This window comes from Telopea speciosissima, chromosome 8, assembly GCF_018873765.1.
Source record: "Telopea speciosissima isolate NSW1024214 ecotype Mountain lineage chromosome 8, Tspe_v1, whole genome shotgun sequence".
Classification (NCBI taxonomy): Eukaryota; Viridiplantae; Streptophyta; class Magnoliopsida; order Proteales; family Proteaceae; genus Telopea; species Telopea speciosissima.
Window position 1 is genome coordinate 19,833,122 of NC_057923.1, and position 20,576 is coordinate 19,853,697.

Genomic DNA, 20,576 nt, shown 5'->3' on the forward strand with positions numbered 1-20,576 from the left:
CGTCTGCGTAGGATTTACCCAGGCTGCTGCTCCTTGTCTGGTGGGCTTGAATTGTTTCTCCTGATTGACAAGGAGACTTGATGTGTACAAGAAGCTGAGTCTTGAGGGAAAAAGTGCAATATCTGTATTTTGAAAACAGAAGAAAGACTACTCTTTTGATTCTTAAATCTCTGTTTCCCCACATGGACTGAAGTACTCTTTTGTTGCGGACTTCTGATTGAACTAATTGTATGGCATCTCTTTGAAGGTCCAGAAAAGTTGGGGACGAGGATCTGAGGAAACTTGGCTAGCCTCTTCATATTGAAGGAGCTATAAGTGCTAGGATCAGACCTAAATTGACTCTGGGAGAAGTGGTGAGGAAAGACATGCATATCTTAGGCCTTGTATCAAATGTGACATCGAGTAGAGCTGATTGGAGGGTTAGGATCCATGTAGCCGGGTTGGGATAAGGCTGAGTTGTTGTTGTAATGTTTGGTACATCCATTTTTGACCACATCTGGTTTTGTTGACCTCATGTAAAACCCCTAATCAACTTGCGTTGTCATTGAATGAAATGTGTTATGTTACAAATCAACTAATGCTCTTTCTAGCTGGGTATCATGATTGGGTGATAATTCAGTAGGGAACCTTGTTTTAGCCTATATGAATATATGTATACCTTTGTATTGCAAAAAGTCAACACAAACTGGTGGTTTGGATTTGCACCCTTGGTTGGCAGTATTTGCCGAACCCTATTATATATCTTGTGTAATATTGTCTATTCTACACCATGGTTGTCTAGCCGACGCCCAGGCGATGTCCAGGTGCCTTGGTCGACTTGGGCGCCTAGGTGGGTGCTTTGGACGCCTTGTTTGTATAACCTTAATTTTGGACCCTCTCTAACGCCTTGTGATGCAGTTTCATTTCCAAATAGGGCTTGTTTGCTTAGGAATAAGTCTAGGGTTGGGTTATATACATGTTGGGCCTTTGATCCATGGGTTTTATATGTAATAGGCCACTTTTATGAGCCTAAAATATGTGTAATTAGGTTGCATACGGGCTTAGTTGTTTTAGTTCCATATTTAGTTTTATTTTGGTGTTTTTGTCCATAAATTGAACCGGTTCAACTAATGGTTCAATTTAAGTGATTTTAGTAGTTTTCTTCTTATTGTTTAGTGGGGCTAGATTAGGATTCTGTTTTGAGTCTATTTCAGTTTCCTAGTCAGTTTAAGTTACCTAGTAGGTTAAGGATTGAGTTAGGCCTTTCCTTTTTAGTGTAGGAGTCTATTTTTTAGTCTTTTAAATCAGGTTGTAAGGGGGGAGGCAAGCATTGAACACAAATTATGATATTAATGGAAAGCTTTTGCTGCTCTTCTTCTCCATTGAAGATTTTTGTCTTGTGTTTGATCAAAGCTGGTGGGATCGGTATTTGATCCTATTGACACCTTGCGGTGGGAAGCCTAGGTGGTTCGTTGGTGGGATTGGTGTTTGATCCAATTGACACCTTTTGGTGTGAAGCTCTCCGGTGGTTCTTTTGAAGTTCTCTTTCAAGCATAGTTCGAGAACTTGCGAGATCTCGCCGAGATTCTCGGTTTTTTGAAGACCCGAGACGAGATGGAATATGAGTTGTAAAAGTACAACAACTCGATCGAGATCTCGAGAATCTCGACCCAAAGTCCTTTATATGAGTGCCAGATCTCGAGATCTTGCTGGAAAATCTTGGTATACAGACACCTATCTATGCCAGAAACCAAGACAGACAAGACAGACACTTATTTATGTCTAACATCACTTAAGTAAATGTTTTTGTGTTTGTATTTCATTTACTTAAGATATTATTCATAAATAAGCAAATACCCCCTATTTGAATCCAATAAAAATAGTTAAAAAATCAAATTACGAAAGGAAAAAAAGTCAACCCCCCAGTTCAAGAACAAAAACTGGATTTTCGGCGGTAGGTGCAATTTTCAACTTTCTAATGCTGGGGTTTTTGTCAAATCTAAAAATTCCATAAATCTTAATATGGTAAAACATTGCTAAAAATCCAAAATGCGGTAAAATATTCATTTGTTTTGATGTCCAAAAAAATATTTTCATTCAGAGCCATTTTGACAGCATTCGCGCACACCAAATTAAGTTTGACCGGTACATAACTCCTTCAATATAAATCAGATTTAAGCAATCTTAGACTTGTTGGAAAACTTTGTTTTGATATTAGACATAAATAAGTGTGTTTGTCTTGTGTCTGTCCTGGTTTCTATCATAAGTAACTGTCTGTCTTGCTTTTCCACTAAGTGAAACTCATATTTGGACATTGTTTTTGGGAAATTTGATAGTGTCATTGTGTTTAAATGGCCTAAAATAGGCTGAATACCAAGTTTTAGATCCAAACTAGGTCTAAAACCCACCGAGTTGAGCCTTCGAGTCGGAAAAAAAAAAAATACACCAACTCGGCGAGATCTCGACTCGACTCGGTTTTTCCAAGGACCGAGATCCCACCGAGTTCCGAGTTTTAGTACCTTGCTTTCAAGTTCTAGTTAAAGATTCAATTTTTATTAAAGTTTCTCAATCAAACAAGCTGCTGCCAAGGGAATTCTGCAACAACAGTGAGTTGGATTCATCCCAACTCTAACTTTCTTCTAATTCTCTAAACCACCAAACCCTAACATCCCCTCCATCTATGAACATCATTCCCATAACCCAAATTCTGCCCAGACCAAACCAGCCATCAAAATACCCCCATATTTGGATCAAATTTCCTCTCAACATAAGGAGAACTCGATCCAAACTCCTGCTGTAATTTCCTTTATAAACCCTAGATTCCACCATTATTCCATTTTTAAACATCCGAAACCCTAACCCTAAATTGCTGCAATTTCATTTGATTTCTCTGTCCACCATTAAAATTTAATGTAAACTTCACTGATAGACTCCCCTACATCAATTTGGCTTAACCCTACTATCAAACTCTAACCCTAATTTCACAATTTTCACCTATTTTAACCTAACCGAATTACATGTTCAAGTTAAATCTTGGTTGTCTGGCTTCTAGTTGGTCTTCTACCAAACTAGAACTACAATATCTTGGGTCGACTATGTTCTACACATTCTTTTAGTGCTAGAAGACAAAAGGCAACTAAAACAAGTAAATTATGAACCATGATGAAGAAACATAATATTTTATTAATTATGAAATAGTCGAAGTACTTGATAAGTGTGGTGATATATGATAAAACCTAAGTCCTAAGTCCCAACAATACATGGTAAGTATGGTGATACATGAGTACAAAGTGGACCCCCTAGGCCATCCTAATTCCTAAGGTCTATACCACGACCTATGAAGTGGAGGATCGTGCCCACTCATGGAGCGATGGTGCCGACGTGCATTTTCCTTCGATTGCATGACAAAAGCAGACCACATCATAGTGTGCCGGAAGAAACGTTCGAAGTCCTCCATAGCTATTCTCTAAATGTCTTCACCTACATACTAGAGGATTGAGCCCACTCATGGACTGATGGTGCCAACGTGCATTTTCCTCTTACTGCTACAAATGTAGACCACAATATAGTGTGCCAGAAGAAACGCTCAAAGTTCTCCACAGCTACCATGTAAATGTCCTCATGTATATACTGGAGGTAATCTATCCTAGGGTATAGGTCATCGTACTGTGAAGAACCAGCCACTATGATTGGATGGTGTAGCCATAATGTACGAAGGGGGATTGGGTAAGAGAAGAAGTCGTCCACAAAGGAAGATCCAGTCTATGACTATGAGTGGGCATCATACTCAAAAGCATTGGGAACAGATGAAGATGTAAGCTTCCCCATGCCAATGAAACGACCAGTTGCTCTCCTCGGCTTTGACAACTTCCTCTACTATTCCCTATACTCAATTCTCCAATAGTACTAGACAAGCTATTGCTGTCCATACAATTAGCCTTCTCATTTGGTCGGAACCGGCGACGAGGCCCTCTCGTGTAGCCTGCACGTGGTCATACTGCTCTCGAACTCCCATCATATGCACCATCACGAGTAGACGGTGATAGTATGCGAGTGTAACCACTTTATATCATCCTTGCCAGGTGCAGGCTTGAATGGTCGGGATGACTGTGAGTGAATGTGACTCTCTGTAGCCATGTACCCATCCACATCAACACCCACTTGTCCGGTTATCTGTGGTTAAGGCCTACCCTAGGCTAATCCGTCCCCGGTGTACCTCTATCCTTCACTCACTCCACCGGGGGATCCTCATCCTCGGACTCCACTTCGAAAAATGCCGGCGGACTCGATCGGTTACTTGTTTTCCATACCCATGAATGTGTTGCATCTTCAGCCTCATATTGTAGTGAACATGCACTAAGTCTTCTAGACATTGGGAACCCAATCAATTTCACTTCTTGGAGTGGATGAGCAAAAACATACTTCAATTTCGCTCACGGTTGGAGGCGGAACATGTTTGGGAGAGCACCTTGGTTGCTATCCTCAATTCTTGTGCATCATTCCCATACAACACCCACCGTTCAGCTACATTACTACAGCAAAAGGATATGTTATTTGCATTTCACAAGTCTTAATATAGATGTAAGTAAGAGAATAAGATACTGAATTGCGTACCGGCATCAATATTTGCCCGGCTAGCCACTGCGCCGGGCCGTTCCAAAACTCCCCAAGGCATCCTTTAAACTCTTGATCTATACCCATTTGAAAATTGTTTATGTTAGCAATCAATACCCGTTGGAGTAATTACTTGTTATCTTCCTAATGAACTATAGAACTCACCTCCATGTTGCAAATAGATTGGATTGTATCACGGGGCACCAACTTGGCAACCACTTGCTTCATTGCTTCTATAAGATCCGGATTCATCCCAATTCTATAGCTGTATTGATTCTTGGGGTTAAGATAGTATGTTGCAAATTGACATACATATATTGTTAATGTATAATAATATATTCTATAAATTATAAAATGCAATGTGAATTTGTTACATAAAAAAATTACTTACCAACGTTATGCAGTGGATGCATAAGATGATGCTCCCATTGATCCCTAATTATCTTGAGGAAGGCCCTGCTGCCATGTGGCATTTAATTGTGGACGTGATCCTTCATCATGTCCACGATAGCATTCAAGTGTGGCATGGTAGCTGAAAGCGGAGTCCACCAACTTTAGCACCTTGACCACTGGGTCCAAAACTCCTCAGACGAAATGGTAGCTTGTGTCTCCCTTCCACTAAGGGAACTCGACTCCCTCCATGCAAACTACTCCTCAGATGCAAACATAGATCTTAGACCCACCTACCTTCTTCGCCTCAAAGCTCTTCAGTGCAATGTAGTTTTTTGCGAATCTAGTGATGGTGGGCTTGACCAAGTCTCCACTACACTTCTCCGGTTCTCCCTCAGAATGTTGAGTGCAAACCCATGGTTGTAGACAAAGGTGCTCCCTTGTCTCGCTCTCTCAACCAAACTTTGCACCAATTTAATCTTCCCCACGTCCTTCATTATAAGGTTAATGCAATAGGTTGCATAAGGTGTCCAGCAGAGCTAGTACTTACTATATTATCCATCAACTTCTCACCGGCCTTCTTGAAGTTGCTTTCGTTGTCCGTCACAACTTGGACAACGTTCTCCACACCCACCTCTTGGACCAAATCCTTCGACATTCTATAAATGTATTTTGCATCCTTTTTCTCCTTGGATGCATCCACAAATTTTAGGAATACTGTCCTCTCATCACAGTAAAAACATAAAGTTGATGGTAGACTTTCTCGTGGGACCAATCCAACCATTGCACATGATCGTCACCCCATAGCTTTCCTACATCCACTTTAGGCAATCTATATACTCCTGAAGATCTTGTTTTTGCCGGGGCAAATACAAATTCATCACCTCATGTACAGTGTGCCCCTTGACCCCTGGGCCAACATTAGCCACCGTATCTAGTGTAGTCTGATAATAGGGCCCCATAGTGTTGTGTTGAGATGCTGTGGAATAACAACCACTTAGACACAACATCCCCAACCATCCAATTTAGCCTGCTTGTGGCCTTTTTTCCTGTAGATGCTGGGATCTTGTTGTAGTACGGGGTTCTGTCATGGTGGTACTGGAAGTGGAGCTGGATTTGTACTTTGTGATCTCCTCAGGGGCAATTTAGCCTGCCTCTTCCCCTGTAGCTGTGGCTATGTAGATCCACTACCACTACCACTACCACTACCACCTGCTGTAGACGGACCATCTCCTCCCCTAGACTGTCTCTATCTATCTTGCTACTCCTGAAAACTGGCTTTGCTCCTCGCCTATGCTTGCCGAAATTCCCTAGCCTTTGTCTCAGTCTCAGTCTCAGTCTCCACATCATCAGGCGCATAGATAGGGTTGTCATCATCATCACTATCAACATTGTCCCCCTTTTCATGGCTAGGTGGCTAGAACTGCCTCCTCAAATTCCACCCTCACCTTCTCCTTTTCTGCCTTCCTCCGAGCCCCTCCCTTCATGTGTGCAGCTATGACCTCAGAAATCTCCACAGGAACCATTGGGCATTTGGCCACACCTTTGACCCCACCTCCCATGATCTACTTTCTACAATAATTACACTTTGTTTTTCTTGTCACCATCAATTGGCACTCCATGCCTCCATGCTATGTCTCCCCTGCTACCATCTCCTCAACGAGGTTCGAAATTTCGTTTTCTTTCGCTGTTTCGGTTAGGTCTAAACCACCGAAATACCGAAATTTCGGCAAGATATCACTCCTTTAGTTTATGCTGCTTGTTGCCATTTTTCCTATAGATGCCAGGATCTTGGTCTAGTACAGGTTCCCATTGTGGTGGGACCACTGGAAGAGGTGGAGCTGCCCTAGTATTTTGTGATCTCTTGAAGGGCAACATAGGCTGCCTAGACGGACCAGCTCCTCCACTACCACTACCACCTACTCTAGACGGACTAGCTTCTCCCCTAGAGGTACTGTCTATCCTGCTCCTCACCTGTGCCCGCCGAAAACCTAGTCTCTGCCTTTGTCTGCACATCATTAGGCACATACACAGGATCATCGCTGTCATCATCAGTATCATCATCCCCCTGTATTGGGTGGGTTGCATGAACAGCCTCCTCAAATTCTATCCTCGCCTTTTCCTTTCTGCCTTCCTCCGATTCCCTACTCATGTTTTCAGCTATGGTCCTAGCAATCTCCACAGGTACCATGGGGTATGTAGCCACATCTTTGGCAGTCCCAGCTGAATGTTGTTTCAGTCATGTGGCCCCACCTCCCATAATCCTCTTGTGACAATAGTTGCATTCAGTTTTTCTTTTGTCACCATCAATTGGAGTGCCATGCAGCCATGCTCTCTCTCCCCTTTCACCTCCCCTACATCTTCCCCCATCGTCTCCTTGTCGCCTTCCCTGTCAGCCATTATCTCACCTCCTTACTATTGCATAAAGAAAAGAAGCCATTATTAATTGTGAAACATCAAACTGAGACCACTTAAACAACTGTGTAATTTTTCCTCTATCCCTTATAATTATTTTTCTCATAATTAAATATAATTTTCAGAATTTTTTTTCAATAAAATATTGGCCTAGTACAAGAAAACCAAATATGGTACAACATAGGAAGGCTCATATGCGCTTCAAAACATGCTGAAATCAGCAACATAATTTTCCTTTATTTTCAAACCAAAACAGAATATTTTTTTCCTTATTTTCCTTATTTTTTTTTGAAAATTTTAAATAATTTTCCTAATTTGAAACTAAAAAAATAATTATTAATTTGCAGGAAATAATTTCTGATTCTGTGAGGCCTTATATCGGCCAACAGTGATTATATATAATTGAGCCCCATCCAGTTTATATTAACCCTAATCAAGCACCAGGTATTTATCATATTTTTTTTTTGAAAAAATAATTTTGGGAGAAAGTTGTTTACCTGAATCTGTTGAATGTGGCCAAATTCCAGTATGCAGCAACTGATCTCTTTGGAGTGATGTGGTAACCCCCAACAGTGTCTTCCAGTGGTTTGAGGCGGTGATGTGGCAAAAATCCATGCAAATCAGTGTTTTCTCCTTCTCCAGGTCGAAACAAACAAAACCAGCGAGTTCAACCAGAAATCGTGAAATGATGCTTTTATACAACAACAATAACATAGCCTTATCCCAAGATTCCTAACTATATGGGGTCGGCTACATGGATTCGTGCTCTCTAATCAGCTCTATTTGAAGTCATATAGGATACAAGACCCTTTATATAAGGGTCCATATTGCTTTTATAAAGGGTCCAATGTGTTATTTAGGCGAAAAATGGCAAAATTTCGCCCGAAACAGTGTATGGTTTATGTTTTGCCTCCTATTTCGTCTCGTTGGCTTCAAAATTTGCGAAATTAGTGAGATATTGGGGAGATTTTGAATACAGCCATTATTTCATTACTGTACTATTACATGAAGAAAACAGGACATTATTAATTTAGGTGCATCAACGGAGACCACTAGAATGACTATGTAGCTACTCATTATTTTACCCCTATCCTTTATATTTTTCTCTTAATTAAAAAATTTCATAATTTTTTTTTCAAAAAATATTGGCCTAATACAACAAAAGCAAATATGGTACATATAAGCCTCGTATGTGCTTCAAAACACGCTTAAATTACTTACACAATTTTTCTCTGTTTTTCCAACCAAAACAAAATCTTTTTCCTTATTTTCTTGAATTTTTTGAATTTTTAACATACTTTTTCATAATTTAGAAAATAAAAAGTATTTACCGCCCAAAAAAAAATTTCGACTCTGTCAAGCGGTAGATTGGCCAACGGTGTCTAACATATATGCAAATGAGCCCTATCTAGTTTATATTAACCCAAATTTTTTTTCACATTTTTGTTGTAGGAAAATCCATTTTTGAAGTCAGAAAAAATATTTATAAACACAAAAAAATTTTGCACCATTGTAAGGTCGTAGAAGCAGCCTCCAATGTCTGAAACATAAAAAATTCATCAACCATTGGGTATTTTTGTAAAAAATTTGTTTTTGGGAAAAGTTCATTACCTGTAGCTATTGAATGTGGCCAAATCTTCTCCAGTATGCAGAAACCAATCTCTTTGGAGTGAAGTGGCAACTCCCAGTAGTGTATTTCAATAGTTTGATGTGGCAAAAATCTATCCAAGGAGGTGTTTTATCCTTCTCAGACTCGAAGCTGGCGAAAAAGTCGAGTTTTGGTTGAAATCCTCGCGAAATGAGGTATTTAAGGATTTGTATGGTAACTTTTCAAAAAATTGATTTTGGGGGCAGAATTGAAACAGATTATGTATGTGTTGTCCGGTCCGTTTCTGTGATTTTTTGAAACGGACCAGGTGATATAATAGATTCTGGCATGGTTTTGAGAAACACCAAAATCACGTTTCTCACTTCTGAGAATTGGTTCTATGAAATCTCTGTGAAACAACTTGCTCTTAAGTTACGAGGGGCATTTGATGGAATTTACCATCAAAACATAAAACATAACCCTAGTCATTCCCAACCACTTCACCTTCGACCTCCTTTCTCTATTCTCAACCTAGGGCAAGAACGTCCGAAGAATCCATTATCTCCGAAGGTCTCAGCAGTGGCTGTCTCCTCAGTAGCTTTGCAGTCTTCATTACTGAGGTGTGTTTCACCTTCGACCTCCTTCTCCATTCTCAATGTCCATAGGCTTCCTTCAGCGGCGGTGGTCTTCTCTGCAGTTCAACGGTCTCCATTTCAGAGGTATCCGTCTTTCTTTCTCTCTCTCTCTCATATCCAACCTGTTCTGGTTTCTATGCGGAATCTCCCCTGTTAATCAAGCTCCCTATGCAATAACCCACTCAGTTAATCAAGCTCCCTCGTCTCTCTGTTTCTGGCCTTAGATTTTGAGCTCTGGACTTTGCCATATCAGGTAACGATTTCCATTTCTATTGCTCTGCTTGAGAATAACTCAAACGTCAGTCAAGCCCAGCAGAACAGTATATTTTTGGTTTAATTGAATTGTCATCTGTCAACTCTGCTCCATCATACATGTTTTTGTTTCTCTGTAATAGCAGAAACAATTTTTTACCAGGTTTACCATAAAGCATTTGTTGGTACAGAATTACTCCAAAATCCAGAAACAGAAAAAATCGATTCTGATTCGGAACCAATTTTTTGAAACAGAATGGTTGCCATACAGATCCTAAGCGACTTAGACTATGCTGTTTCGCTGAAACAACACGAAACAGTCCGATTTCGCTGAATATTTGATGGAAACAATGCAGATTCTGTGATTCACCTATCAATTCGTCTCGGTAAGTTTGAAATTACCAAAATATTGCTGCAAAATTTTGCTGACATTTAGAACTATGGGACTTCTAATTAGGTTTTCTAGTTGTTTTAGGACTACTTCTACAGCCTAGCGTGGGGGTAGTTTTTTTTTTTAATATATATTTTAAATTCCTTTTGTAAGTAGACTGTTTCCTACTGGCTGCTAGTTATCCTATGTCCGTTATGAATCAAGTCGTTGGTTTCTATTTAAGATCATGCAAGGCCTTGGGCCCATGATTTTTCTATTGGAATAAATTTGGCTGTGCAACTTTTTTATCTGTGAGACTCAGATGGCTGTGAGATGCAGTGCTATATGGTGGGATACCAATATTGTCTGATGGGATTCCAGTTGAGGATAGGTGGGATGTTTAATCATATCTTCTTCTTCTTCGTTCTTTCTTCTCCATCAATAATCTACTGGGATCAAGTAAGTATAGTCTTATTCTGTTTACAGTCTTTCAATTTATTATAACTCTTCAGTTCTTTTATGGATACGCTTGAAGTTTCAATTCTGTTTTTAGAGCCATCAATAGCAGGTTAGTTCAAATTATCCTACAGTTTAAAATTTTGAATCTGAGATTATTTGATTAATTCTCATTAAACTGGAACTCTTCCATCATTAGCTTCCTTACGCTGATAATCTGTTGCTGATTTCTGTGGGTTATTAAGGGAATCATCATCTTGTTTGTTGGGAGATTCTGGTAATTTTTTTTTGAACTCAATTGGCTGCTGTTCCTAAACCTTGTGGTACCCCTGTTTTTAGAACATTCCTGCTGCAAATTGGACTCCTCACCTGGGGGCATATCTATCCCTTGGATTGGACTGATCTTTGGAGGGTTTGTTCCTCACTCCTTAGGGAACATACAGTCCAAGTTTGGTTCTGATCTAACCACTGGATTAAGAAATATTAAATTTCTTTAAAATCTGGTTTTTGAGTAGCTATTGTGGTCCTATCTATTGAGTTGCAGCCTAGTACCTATTGGTAGTTTTTGTCAACCTCATTATCTCTTTTGCTTATGTAATTATTGATTCTTGAGGATATTAACATTCTTGATGATTCTACCAGTTTTATTGCTCAAGTGAATATGGCCAATGGCTTTTGGCTGTAATATTAAAGCAAGCTGGATATATAGCAACTGCCCTTAATCATGTCAACCCCCTTAGTTTCTTATATTCATTCTCTGGTAAAAGTTCATAACAATTAATTTTCTCAGTTGCATGTCTATTTGCTACCGATTATATCATTTCTAATAACTCTGTTTGGAACCTAATCTGTTACATTTTCTTAATGCAGGTGAATAGTGTTAGATTGCCTCGTCATGTTGCAGACAAGAGGTTCTTTTGCGGTACGGCTTTGATTGAGTTCTCTACGGAGGAAGATGCTGAGAATGTTTTAAAAAAAAAATTGGTTTATGCAGGAGCTGAGTTGGAACTAAAGCCAAAGTAAGCTTGCTTGTACATCTTAGCTCTAGATGATCAAAAGATTAGTCCTTCCTTTCAACTGTTTGAAGCCATTAAATTGCTGGTCTTTTCTTGTTGTATCCTTTTTTTTTGGTGGCATATATAGTCCTTATATTAAACCATTGTTGTTGCCCACATGCATTATGAAGAAATTAGTCTATTCAGATCTGATGAGTGGTGGGTAGTCTCTGGTGCTGCTGTCCATATATAAGAACTTGAATTGTTAATTCGTAATATATTGGATAGCAGTGGAAAGGATTCTCCAAGTAGGGTCTTTTTGGTATCATGTTTATTTTTGTTTATTATCTATTTTATAAAAATCATTAATAAAATTCATCTTGTCAAAAAATAAAATCCGTTTGGTAGCTATTAGATATAATAGAGTATAGAATGAGAAACCGTTGGGTAACTTTACATATGTGTATATAATTATTATAACATTTAAGTGGTGGGTGAAGAGGTTCCCCCTTCACCCATCTTGCTTCCCAGATCTAAAAGTCAAAACCGAAACAGAGTGGGGAACTATCAGGTGTTTTTCTTATCAAAGGCAGTGTCCCAGCTAACAAAAGAAAGGGGATGCTTGGGTTCCTGGATGCCCATTTAGAACATTTAGTCAAACTAAGAAAACCCACTTGCAGTTCCTACAAATAAACAGAGCAAACCACTAAAACCAGATCCACCCATGTTTCTTTTTTCCTTTTCACCGTTTGTTTTATTATGTTCAGAAGGTAATTGAAATCAAATGATTATAGTTTGTGGCAATCAAACCACACCTAAGTTATTGCAAGTCAAGAAGCCACATGAAAAGTTAATCTAGCAGTGCATCGAAGACAGAGAAAACGACACATTGAACACTGTAACAGAACAGACCCTAGGTCTGACCAGCAGTGAAGAACAAGGAAGAAGAAGAAGAAGATGGAGAAGAGAAGAGAAGAGAGAGATCGATTGAGAGAAAATAAACTCCCTCACGATTTCTGTGTATGTAAATCGTGAGGGGGGCAATCTGATTTATAACTTCAGCATTAATGAATTACAAGTAAACTTCCCAAAATACCCTTAAGACAATTGAATAAACTAGAAATATAAATAAGACTAAAACACCCCCAGAAACCTTGTAAACTCTAATCGACAATCCTTAACACTCCTCCTCAAGCTAGAGCGTAGACATCACCAAGCTCCAGCTTGGAACAACCACTCAAGAACTGAGGTCGAAACAAAGCCTTCGTAAACATATCTCCAAGCTGAAACTGGGAACGAACAAAGGGAGTAGTAATTAGCTTATTTTGAACAGCATCTCGAACAAAATGACAGTCAACTTCAATGTGCTTTGTCCGTTCATGAAAAACAGGGTTGTTGGCAATATAAATGGCAGCTTGGTTATCACAGTACATCTCCATGGGCTGATCACTAGAATAACCAAGCTCACGAGCAAAAGAACGAACCCACATCAATTCTGCAGCTGTATGAGCCATAGCTCTGTACTCAACCTCAGCACTGGTACGAGCAACAGTGGTATGTTTCTTGCTCTTCCAGGTAACCAAATTACCTCCAAAGAAAGTGCAATAACCTATAGTTGATCTTCTATCGCCATCAGAACCAGCTCAATCAGCATTAGAGAAACCAATAACGCTGGTGTGACCATGGCGACAGTAAACCAGCCCCTTGCCTGGAGCACCCTTGAGGTAGCGTAAAATACGACAAGCAGCATCCCAATGTACTTGCTTAGGTGTCTGCATGAACTGACTAACAACACCCACAACAAATTAGATATCGGGACGAGTAACAGTGAGGTAGATAAGTTTACCGACCAGGCGCCGATACTGATGTGGGTCACTAAAGTCCTTGTCACCAGAAGTACCAAACTTGACATGTGGATTCATAGGAGTATCAATAGGTTTGCAACTCAACATTCCTGTCTCAGCAAGTAAATCAAGAACATACTTCCTCTGGGACTGGCTAAGACCTCGAGAACTACAAACAACCTCAATACCAAGAAAGTACCTGAGGCTACCCAAATCCTTGATCTGGAAGTTATCATGCAAATATGTCTTCACCTGTGCAATCCCAGAAGCGTCATTACCAGTAACAATAATATCATCGACATAAACAGCTAAGATGACCACGTTAGACCCCTGACGTCTAACAAAAATAGAGTGATCAGAATAGCACTGAGAGAACCCACAACCAGCCATAACACTGCTGAATTTATCAAACCACGCACGGGGAGACTGTTTCAGTCCATAAATGGCCTTATGAAGGCGACACACCTGAACACTATCGTCCCCCTGAGCAACATAACCAAGAGGTTGCTCCATGTACACCTCCTCCTAGAGATCACCATATAAGAAGGCATTCTTCACATCCATCTGAAAGAGAGGCCAATCAAGATTTACTGCCAAGGAAAGCAAAATGCGAACAGAATTCAACCTCGCAACAGGGGAGAAGGTCTTGAAGTAGTCGACCCCATATGTCTGTGTTAACCCCTTGGCAACCAAACGGGCCTTGAGCCGCTCCACAGTGCCATCTGGATTGTACTTAACCGTGTACACCCAACGACACTTAACAAGATCCTTACCAAGCGGTAAGTCAACCAATGACCAAGTTTTACGAGAGACCAAGGCATCCATCTCCACATCCATAGCATGTTTCCACCCAGGGTGGGATAAGGCAATCTTATAAGAGTGGGGAACAAAAGTAGAATGTAAAGCAGCAACAAAAACACAATGATGAAGTGGGAGATGAGAAACAGAAACATAATTGGCCAATGGGTAAAGGGGGGTCTGAGTGCAAGTGCGAGTACCTTTCCTTTTTGCGATAGGGAGATCAACAATGTCTAAAACGGGATCCGCAGGCAAGGAGTCAGCTGGTGGCGGTGGAGAGGCAGCCTCAATAGGTGGAGGTGGCAGTGGCAGCGGCTGCTGTTGGGTACGACGGGTATAAACCTTCACTTGCGTGGGATCAAGAATGGCAGCCAATGGGAGAGGAGGGACAGGTTCAGCCACAATACGATCAACCCCACCAGTATCAAGAACAAGATCCACATTAATGGAAGAATCAGCAAAATAAGGAGAGTTTTCGAAGAAGGTAACATCAGCGGAAACAAACTGTTGGCGAGAGATGGGATCAAAACACCTATAACCTTTTTGGGTACGAGAATAACCAAGAAACAAACACTTGATGGCCCTAGGAGATAGTTTATCAAGACCAGGGCGAAGCACATGAACAAAACATTGGCAACCAAAGACACGAGGTGGGAGAGAGAAAACAGCTCGATCAGGAAAAACAATATTAAATGGAATTTGATTATTAAGAACAGAGGAAGGCATACGATTAATCAAGAAACAAGCGGTTAAAAGTGCATCACCCCAATACAATTTAGGAACATTCATATGAAACATCAAGGACCTAGTAATGTCTAACAAATGGCGGTTTTGCGCTCTCCCACACCATTTTGTTGAGGTGTGTAAGAGCAACTAGTTTGATGAATGATGCCATTATCAGAACAAAAAGAGGAAACCTCACGTTGAATTATCTCTAGGGCATTGTCAGTGCGCAAAATCTTTAAATAAACACCAAATTGAACACGAATTTCATTATAAAATTGTTTGAAAATAGAGACAAATTCAGATCTATCCTTCAAGAGGTACAACCATGTCATACGAGAATGATCATCAATAAAACTAACAAAATAGTAAATACCTAACCGACTATTGATCCTACAAGGACCCCAAATATCAGAATGGACTAACTGGAACAAAGAAGTACTCCTAGACTTTGGACTCAAAGGAAAAACAGTATGATGATGCTTGCCAAGCTCACACGCTTCACACTCAATGCGGGAGATAGATTTGCAGCTAGGAACAAGAAGGCGCAGCTTGGATAAAGAAGGATGTCCTAACCGATAGTGCCAATGTAAAGGAGAACTGTCAGAAGAAGTAGCAACCGCTGCTATAGAAGTACATGCCAAGTCAAAGTAATAGAGGCCACCCTTCTCATGTCCTCCACCAATCGTCATCCTTTTTGCAAGATCCTGAAAGACACAGTGAGAAGGATGAAAGGTTATAGAACAATTCAAAGTCTTAGTTAATTGACTAACAGAGAGAACATCAAGAGGACGCTTAGGTACATGAAGGACATTAGACAAGGAAAGATCAGAAGATAAGGGGATGTCCCCATGACCAGTAACAGGTATAAAAGACCCATCGGCAATAGAAATCCGAGATGGGATAGCGGACTGTGTAAAAGTTGAAAATAAATTGGGCTTACTAGTCATGTGTGAAGAGGCACCGGAGTCAATGACCAACGGAGAAGATGAGGAGGCAAAACATGCAGTAGATGTACCTGAGTAGGCAACGACAGCAGTAGATGTAGAGGAGGATGCCTCAAGTTGCTGCACTCGTTGTAAGAGTTGAGAAACCAGGTCATTGGAGGAACTACCACCATCAGTGGAAGACCCATGAGTAGTGTCAGGAGGCTGCACAGGATCAGCCGCTCCATTAGAGACTGCAGCATTAGCCAATTGCTCACGTGCCCATTGTGGTTTGCCGTGTTTCAGCCAACATTTGTCAATAGTATGGTTGGGACGACTACAATGAGAACATCATCGAGAGCCACCATCACCAGAAGAGGAACCAGCAGAGTTGGAAACAGCCCCACGACTACCATGACCAGCCCCACGACCACGACCAGATCCAGAACCACGGCCTCGAGAAGAGGTACTACCACCACGACCACGTCCTCTAGTAGAGATAAAAAGGGCAGAATTATCCTTGGAGACAGGAGTTGGATCAGACTTCACCACCGAAGGAGAAACAACTCTCTGGATCCGACAGTATGCTTCATTCATAGATGGAATCTTTTCCCCATCCAATAATTGGCTTTTGACGGATTGAAGATCAGGATCCAGTCCAGAGAGAAACTTAGCAACCAAAAACTAAGATCGTTGGGATTTAATTACAGAGGCATCAGTGGAGATAGGCTGGTACACATTGAGTTCTTCCCACATTCCCTTCAGTGAATTGTAGTATTCGCCAAGAGACTTTCCTTCTTGCTTGAAGGAGAAAAATTTCTCATACAGATCATAAATTCGAGACAGATTGGTATCTTGAGAATAACTTTCCCTGAGTTCTTCCCAAACACCTTTGGTAGTTTTATGAAACATAACATTAGAGGCTATGGATGGTTCCATGCTATTCCAAAGCCAGCAAAGAAGTGTTGCATTCTCAGCCTTCCAATCATCATATTTGTCATCAGTAGGGGCTGGCGGTGTCATAGTGAGATAAGACATCTTCCAGCGAGCAGTAACATAAACTTCAAAGGCTTGAGACCAAAGAAGGTAGTTGGAGGCACCATGCAACTTGATTGTAGTAATCTGAATAGTAAAGTTGTCCGTGGGAGGCTTAGAATCAGCCATGAGATCAAATAATATTGTCAGAGAATACCTGGGATAGATACAGAGCAGGGACAGCCAACAATAATGAAGACAAACCAAAGAATCGATTTCAGTCCAAACCCAGATTAGGGTAAAAATCGACAACTGCAGAAAGGGGGCTGAACAGCCCAAAAACCAACCAATTGTTGGTGTAGAGAACCACTGAATAATAAGAAATAAAAGTCCCAAACCAGCAGCCAATATGAAGAAGAAATTCCAGGAGAAAAAGAACTCGATTTTCCACAGGGTTTTGAGAAATCGATTACTTCATGCAGCAGAAATCTCAAATAGCTCCAGGCACAAAAGACACGATCATTCTTCAGCAAAACAGATAACCCTAGTCCTTCATTAGGATATGACTAGGGTTCAGGCAGGAATGTACAACATCTGGTTGCTGCAGACCACGACAAGAGAGCAAGAAGAAGGAGAAGCCTTCAAACCAGCAACAAGGTAAAGTCCTGTTGATCAGAATTAGGGCTCTGATACCATGTAACAGAACAGACCCTAGGTCTGACCAACAGTGAAGAACAAGGAAGAAGAAGAAGAAGATGGAGAAGAGAATAGAAGAGAGAGATCGATTGAGAGAAAATAAACTCCCTCACGATTTCTGTGTATGTAAATCGTGAGGGGGGCAATCTGATTTATAACTTCAGCATTAATGAATTACAAGTAAACTCCCCTAAATACCCTTAAGACAATAGAATAAACTAGAAATATAAATAAGACTAAAACACCCCCAGAAACTCTGTAAACTCTAATCGACAATCCTTAACAAACACCACAACATCACAAATTACATACAGTAGCTCTTTGTTGAATTATATATAATGCTAGACCACCAAAAAGCAACACACATTTTGGGTTGCAACAAGGGGGTGAAAGAAATATAAGAGAAAAAGAGAGGGAGAAAGAGTTAGAGAGATTACATTAGGTTCTGTAATTGCTTGAGCGTTTTGAGATCGTTAGCTTTAACTAATGTCTTGAACTGATGAGGAAACTCTTCAGAAGCGTCTTTTCTTGCTTCCTTCTCCGACTGCAGGGTGGGGTGGAGGTAGGGGGCAGAACATAGGAGGGTGAGGCTTGGGGAGAGGTTGCAAGGAAGGGAAGGGACGGGAAAGCAGGGTTGGGTGAGGGTGGGGTGGAGAGGGGAGACAAAGGGGCAAGAGCGGATGTGGTGGGTCGGGTTGCAGCAGAGGGTAGGGGCGGATGGGGTTGCGGGAATAAGAAGGGGAGGGGCTGTTGGAGTGGCAGGAAGAAGGAGAAGGGGCGGGTGGAGTTGCAGGAAGAAGAAGAAGAAGAAGAAGAAGAAGGTGGTCTGGACATGTCTTTCTAATTGAAGGAGGAAGTGACATTTATACCCCTCAATTTTGGGGTTTATGAGCACATGCTTATTAAAGTGCCGCAAAATGACTAAAAACGTTTGGGTAAATTTCACGGACACCCCCTCTAAGTATGCAATATGTCACAGACATGCCAAACTTTGAAAAAATATCATAGACTGCCCTTATTTTATGATTATATTTCAACTTAGTCCACTCCGCAGTTAAGTTGCTGTTAATTTTTTGATAATACCCAAATTACCCTTAATAAGGGATGAACTTACCTTAATACCCTTAAGGGTAAAACCCCCAATTTACCCAAAAAGAAACAACACATCCATCGTTTTCACCCCTTCACTATTTCGTTGAGCAGAAGGAAGAAGATGCAAGAACAGTGAACTTGTACAGGCAATCGACGCCATTGTTGGACCCACTTCCATGCTCTGAAGACAGAAGAAGGAAGAACACCAACACCGGTATGATCAAAACCCTAGATATTGGAATCGGACGATGGTACTGAATTCCGACTACCTGGAGTGTTCTGTGCCGCCTGTGGAGAGTTAGTAGAATGGCATGGATCCTGAAGAGGGAACCTACACAATGAGGGATTGTTAAAGAACGCAGTAGGCCCTTGGTTGGCAAAAGTCCCATACTGAGGAATCTCGCCGCTGAGATTGTTATGCTGAAGTTCAAAACTCACAGCCGCCGGTAATTTCCCTAGAGAGGAAGGGATGTGGCTTAAGAAGTGATTAAAGGAGAGGTTGAGCGTATATATAAGGATGTAGGGAACATATTGGCAACAAAACTATATTCGTATTCTATTTGACTAATGCATTTTGAGTGCCTTAGTGACTGAAGGCCAATCCTAGAACCATCCAACAAAACCATAAAGAACAAAGAGAACATCTAACAGTTTACATGAAGAAAGTGTTTATACCTTGAAAAGTGGTATCTTCTTAACACTAGCCCCTGCTTTGCAGACAGCAAGAGAAACTGCCAATGTTGCGTTTGCTCCAAACTGAAATAAGATTAATGAAAGTTGAATGAAAATGCATTAAGCATATAAGTATATGCAAGTTAACGATGGGGAATTACGTTGATGAGCACATTCATGTGTGAAATCTTAGGGCCATAAGCATGCATTTGTATACTTGGAACGGAGCTACTCGAGGTTTTTGTTTGTGTTTTCAGGTTTTAGGTGAATTCTTGTGAAAATGGAGCAAATGATGCTAAGGAGCCGTTTTTAAGCTGTTTAGTGGTGTTTGGCTGTAGCCGGAAGTGCTCAGGAGTCGAGAAAATCAAGTTTGGATTGAGCACTGAAAGAATCACGTCAATCAGTCAAATTTGAATGCGAGTACAGTGGGCCTCTTAGCATAATTTTGAGGTGTTAATAGTATGGATGCGTAGCCCGTCAAGTTAGTTTCGCAACGGTTCAAACGGCACTTGATTCCGAGTTGAAACGAAGAAGTTACTGAAGTTTCCGTAACGACATGCGAAAATGGCATGTCACTATTTTCATTTTTTATGACAGGGTTTGTTCGTAATTATTGAAAATCGGCCAGGGACAAAGTAAAGCGGAAGTTCGGATTCAAGGGGCTGTATTGTAATTATCAGAAGTTATCTTAAAATTCAAGTAGACGCCGATCCGAAGGTTGATATCAAGTCTGATTTTTAGAGAATGATGCCGTGGCGCAGAAGTTCCGCGTACGTGCCTATATCGCGATAAATCCGGAATTGACTTTTCTGTTAGCTGAAAGATTCCATTTGGAAGGCTCTGGAGCAGTCTAACTTCAACTTGAGATATCTTGGGCTCCCGAACTCCAAATTGGACGAAATTTGGGTCTATTTTGGGTGATTTTTTGCAAGGAACGCAACAGTTATATAAGCACCCCATGCTCCACGTTTTTTTTGAAGGACATCATGGGCATTTAATTATTCTTTGAGTGAAATCCTAGTCATTACTCTCTCTCTCCTCCAACTTTCCAAGGGTATTTTTGAAATTTGACTATGGATAGATATCGTTTAGAGAATATTCTCTCATCCTTGGAAGGTTGAAAAGTCAAGGATTGAAGATGCCTTGATCACATTAC

General features: G+C 40.7%; 1 protein-coding gene across 1 annotated transcript in view; it reads left to right on the top strand.

Annotated features, from left to right (window-relative positions):
- The window catches only part of LOC122672628 (la protein 1-like), a 38,781-nt gene that overhangs the window by 3,836 nt on the left and 14,369 nt on the right, over positions 1-20,576 (top strand). Inside the window, exon 5 of the mRNA XM_043870086.1 lies at positions 11,570-11,718. Coding sequence (XP_043726021.1) covers positions 11,570-11,718 — 149 coding nt within the window. The remainder of the gene's footprint in view (positions 1-11,569; positions 11,719-20,576) is intronic.